We start from the raw sequence: 4893 nt of genomic DNA, 5'->3' as shown, positions 1-4893 counted from the left end.
TCTTTAAACACCTTTAACTTATTAACAATATTAACTATATGTGTTAAACATGCTTGTATTATCTTTAAACACCTTTAACTTATTAACAATATTAACTATATGTGTTAAACATGCCTGTAATATCTTTAAATAATAATACACCTGCTGTGATCCTGTTTTTATGTTTTTATTAATTCTATTTTAATTATTTATTTTTTATCGTGTTCTGTTTGTGTTGTGTTGTGTTTGCTCGGTACTCGTTTTATCTTTTAACCTGCTCATTGTACAGCACTTTGGCTACCCCTGTGGTAAATTTTAAATGTGCTCTATAAATAAAGTTGATTTGATTTGATTTGATTTAAACACCTTAACTTGTTAACAATATTAACTATATGTGTTAAACATGCTTGCATTATCTTTAAACACCTTTAACTTATTAACAATATTAACTATATGTGTTAAACATGCTTGTATTATCTTTAAACACCTTTAACTTATTAATAATATTAACTATATGTATTAAACATGCTTGTATTATCATTAAACACCTTTAACTTGTTAACAATATTAACTATATGTGTTAAACATGCTTGCATTATCTTTAAACACCTTTAACTTGTTAACAATATTAACTATATGTGTTAAACATGCTTGTATTATCATTAAACACCTTTAACTTGTTAACAATATTAACTGTATGTGTTAAACATGCTTGCATTATCTTTAAACACCTTTAACTTGTTAACAATATTAACTATATGTATTAAACATACTTGTATTATCAATAAACACCATTAATTTATTAACAATATTAACTATATGTATTAAACATACTTGTATTATCATTAAACACCTTTAATGTATTAACAATATTAACTATATGTGTTAAACATGCTTGCATTATCTTTAAACACCTTTAACTTGTTAACAATATTAACTATATGTGTTAAACATGCTTGTATTATCAATAAACACCTTTAATTTATTAACAATATTAACTATATGTATTAAACATACTTGTATTATCATTAAACACCTTTAATGTATTAACAATATTAACTATGTGTGTTAAACATGCTTGCATTATCATTAAACACCTTTAACTTATTAACAAAAACATATATTTCATAAATAAGTAAATATAAATTATATATATGAATGAGGTAGATCCCCACGACTTGATCAATTGAAAAGTAGCTCGCCTGCAGAAAAAGTGTGAGCACCCCTGGACTAGACGTATAAGATTTCATGGGATTTAGCGATTAGGAGTGACAGATTGTATAGCATGTTCTATATGTTATAGTTATTTGAATGACTCTTACCATAATATGTTACGTTAACATACCAGTTGGTTATTTATGCCTCATATAACGTACACTTATTCAGCCTGTTGTTCACTATTCTTCATTTATTTTAAATTGCCTTTCAAATGTCTATTCTTGCTGTTGGCTTTTATCAAATACATTTCCCCCAAAAAATGCGACTTATATATGTTTTTTTTCCTTCTTTATTATGCATTTTCGGCAGGTGCGACTTATACTCCGGAGCGACTTATACTCCGAAAAATACGGTATGCGTTTTTTTTTCTAAACATGCTGCTCTTACTATAAATGACTTGAATGCATCGCAACCTGCGAGGAAGGAGCTGGAGAGTTGTCTATAATACTTCCCGAAAAAATGATCGTCCCATTCATTTCGTCCGCTTGTACCCGTGATCTTGTCCTTTCGGTTCATAACCCAAAGCTCACGACCATAGGTGAGGATGGGAACGTAGATCGACCGGTAAATTGAGAGCTTTGCCTTCCGGCTCAGCTCCTTCTTCACCACGACGGATCGATACGGCGTCCGCATTATTGAAGACGCCGCACCGATCTCACCATCCACTCTTCCCTCACTCGTGAACAAGACTCCGAGGTACTTGAACTCTTCCACACGGGGCACATGGGTACAAGCGGATGAAATGAGTTTCCTTCACCTTAGAGATTAGGGTGAGAAGCTCCGTCATCCGGAAGGAACTCAAAGGAAAGCCTCCACATGGAGAGGAGCCAGATGAGGTGGTTCGGGCATCTGGTCAGGATGCCACCCGAAGTGTTTAGGGCATGCCGGACCGGTAGGAGGCCACGGGGAAGACCCAGGACACGTTGGGAAGACTATGTCTCCCGGCTGGCCTGGGAACGCCTCGGGATCCCCCGGGAGGAGCTGGACCAAGTGGCTGGGGAGAGGGAAGTCTGGGCTTATCCTCGGATAAGCGGAAGAAAATGGATGCATGGATGGATGGATGGATGGATCTTCCCATTCTTTTAAAGTCCAGAATAGTTGACTTTATTATTTGCTACAAGATCTGGACAAAAACCCTGAATCTTGTCCTTTATGTGCATTTGTTTGTATAAACACAGGCTTAAGGGTAAAGGTTTCTCTTTGGATTTCATCATACAAAAAAATAAATAAGCTTTTTTTTTTCTTTCTTTCTTTTTTTTTTTGGTTTTCAATTTGTTGCTTTGGCTCAATATCTGCAAACACACACATAAATACTGTGCTTCTGTCAAGCGAGTGTCCCTTGGTCACAGGAGAGATAGCACGGTGCTCCTCGAGGAAGGAGGCTTCAAAAGGTTAGATGCGTAGAAAGGCACTTACAGTCAACACAGTTTGGCGTGCACCGGCAGACTGACGTCTCTCCAGTCTGGGGTGCAGATTCAGTTGAGGTGCGCGGTGTCAGAATACTGCATGTGGCATCCGGGGCTCGGCCTTGGCGTGGGGCTGTGTGCTATTAGCTGGGCGAGTAGCGGTCAATGGTGCGGGCCTCAGAGAGAGCTTGTTGGGGAGGGGGCAGAACTTGGCACAGACCGTCCATCTTGTCGTGGACGAGGCCTCCGAGGTGCTCGGAAGCTAATTTGGAGAGCGGGTAGAGGCTCTCCATGGCCTTGGCGTCGGCGACCAGCTGCTGCTGCGCCTGGATGAGGAGCTCGTTGGCCTTCTCCGGTTTCAGCCCCAGATGCTCCGCCGTGTACTTGCTCAGTGGGTATATGCCCTCGGCAAAGTCCAGCTTCAGTTTTCCTTCGGTGGCGAGACCCCCCACGGAGCCCCCGCTGCTGTGCATCTTCATGTGACTGATCAGATTGCGCTGCTGGGCAAACTTCCCTCCGCACACTTGGCACTCATAAGGCTTCTCCCCGGAGTGGATGCGCATGTGCTCGGTGAGGCGGTACTGGCGGGTGAAGCGCATCCCGCAGGAGTCGCAGGCGAAAGGCTTGAGGCCCAGGTGGCTGCGCATGTGGCGAGTCATGGTTCCGCGCTGCGTGAACTTCTTGCCGCAGATGCTGCAGGGGTACGGCCGGGTCAGCCAGTGGGTTTTCTCGTGCTGACGCAGAGTGGCGGGGTCTTTGTAGGACTTTTCGCAGGAGGAGCAGCGGTATGGCCGGATCATCTCCGCTATGGCCCCCGAAGCCAAAGCTTGACTGGACTTTGTCTCCAGGTGGGACAGGCTGTTCAGACTGTTGGTGCTGCTCAAGCCCCCGTAGCCATTGGTGCTGTTGTTGATGCTCTTGCTGTTGTTGCTGTTTGCCAGCTCCCCGCCTGAGTTGCCATACAGCTCCTCCTCTGTGTGCGTTTCCACATGCGCGTTGAGCTGCTCTGAGCTTGGAAAGCCCTTGTCACAGGGAATGCAGACATACAGGTTGTCCCCAAAACTCTCCGGCTCGTACGGCACGTGGAACCTCCCCATTGGACCTGAAGGGGATGGGCGACCTTCGCTGCTGCCCGTCTCCTCAGTGCCAGAGCCGCTCTTGTCGTCCGGGCCCTCGCTTTCCTCGCCAATCTTGTTGTGATTGTGTCGCCGCTCTCCATTCTCGCCCCCGTCCTCCTCCTCCTCTTCTTCCTCCTCGTCTTCACCTGTGTATGCCAGAGGCTCATGTTTCACCCAGCGATAGATGTTACCCACCTCTCTCCCGGACTCCCCGTTTTCAGTGGGGGTGTCCGGGCTCGCGGGGCACGGGTAGCGCTCCGTACCCTGTGATCTCGAACGATGGAGGTGAGGGAGATGGGGGCCGAGTGGATGATTGTGATGGGGGAATGGTGGTGGGGTTAGAGTCTGATCTGTTGTCTCCATTTTTTCCGAGGGGAAGGCTCTTGCGTTCGTGGGACTGGTGCGTCCGTTCGGGGTCCCATCTCGCTCCTCGTCATTGTGGTTGCTGACCACATGCGACTGGGAGAGAGTGTGCTGGGACTGGGAGTTAGGACTCTTCTTGGAGAGATCAAGGCCATAGTTGGGGGAGCGGTTTCTCTCCGGAAGCGCTGAACGTAGGCCAAGCTGGGCCGGCAGAACCGACTGCATGGACGGGAACATGTGGGAGCTTTGAGTGGAGGTGGGAGCGTACAGCTCACCAGCATGGATGGCAAGCCGATGGGGAACCAGCTCCTCGAGTGGGGGAGGCCGGGGTGTGTGGCTGTTCATAATCCCCCCAGGAGGGCATGGCTGGATGACAGGTGTGGACACCCTGTACCGACCTCCACTGCCTAAACCCAAACCAGGCCCCATTTTTGCATAGGTGAGGAAGGCAGGCCCAGTGCGAGGAGGGTACTTGCCGTTCCTTTTCAGCTTCTTTTTGCACAGAGCCACTAAGTCAAGCAGCTGAAGATAGCTGGCCGCGGCCAAGACGGCGCCCAGGTTGGGCTCAGAGGGAGAGGCGGGGTCCCCTTCTGTGAGGCGTCCTGTGTAGATGTAGTCCAGAATCACCCGGAAGACCCCGGGACTCACCATCTCGTGGTCGAGGTTGATGAGATTGTCGTGGACCACCAAAGACTTCAAGTAGAGGCTGCTGGCCGCCAGAATGTTCTTGTGTGCCCTGAAAAGGGCGTTCTGCACCACGATGATGACGTCGCACAGGAAGCCTTTGGTGCGCTGACTGTTGAGCTGCA

General features: G+C 46.5%; 1 protein-coding gene across 1 annotated transcript in view; it reads right to left on the bottom strand.

The window, feature by feature from the left end:
- Positions 1–1154: 1154 nt before the first annotated feature.
- The window catches only part of hic1 (hypermethylated in cancer 1), a 34812-nt gene continuing 31073 nt past the window's right edge, over positions 1155–4893 (bottom strand). The window contains exon 2 of the mRNA XM_061973229.2: positions 1155–4893. This exon is cut by the window's right edge and continues 63 nt beyond it. Within this exon, the coding sequence (XP_061829213.1) occupies positions 2747–4893 (2147 nt within the window). The 3' untranslated portion in view covers positions 1155–2746.

The sequence above is a fragment of the Nerophis lumbriciformis genome, linkage group LG17 (genome assembly GCF_033978685.3).
Source record: "Nerophis lumbriciformis linkage group LG17, RoL_Nlum_v2.1, whole genome shotgun sequence".
Lineage (NCBI taxonomy): Eukaryota > Metazoa > Chordata > Actinopteri > Syngnathiformes > Syngnathidae > Nerophis > Nerophis lumbriciformis.
The sequence above is the reverse complement of the archived record's forward strand: the minus strand, read 5'-3'. Positions and strand labels throughout refer to the sequence as shown.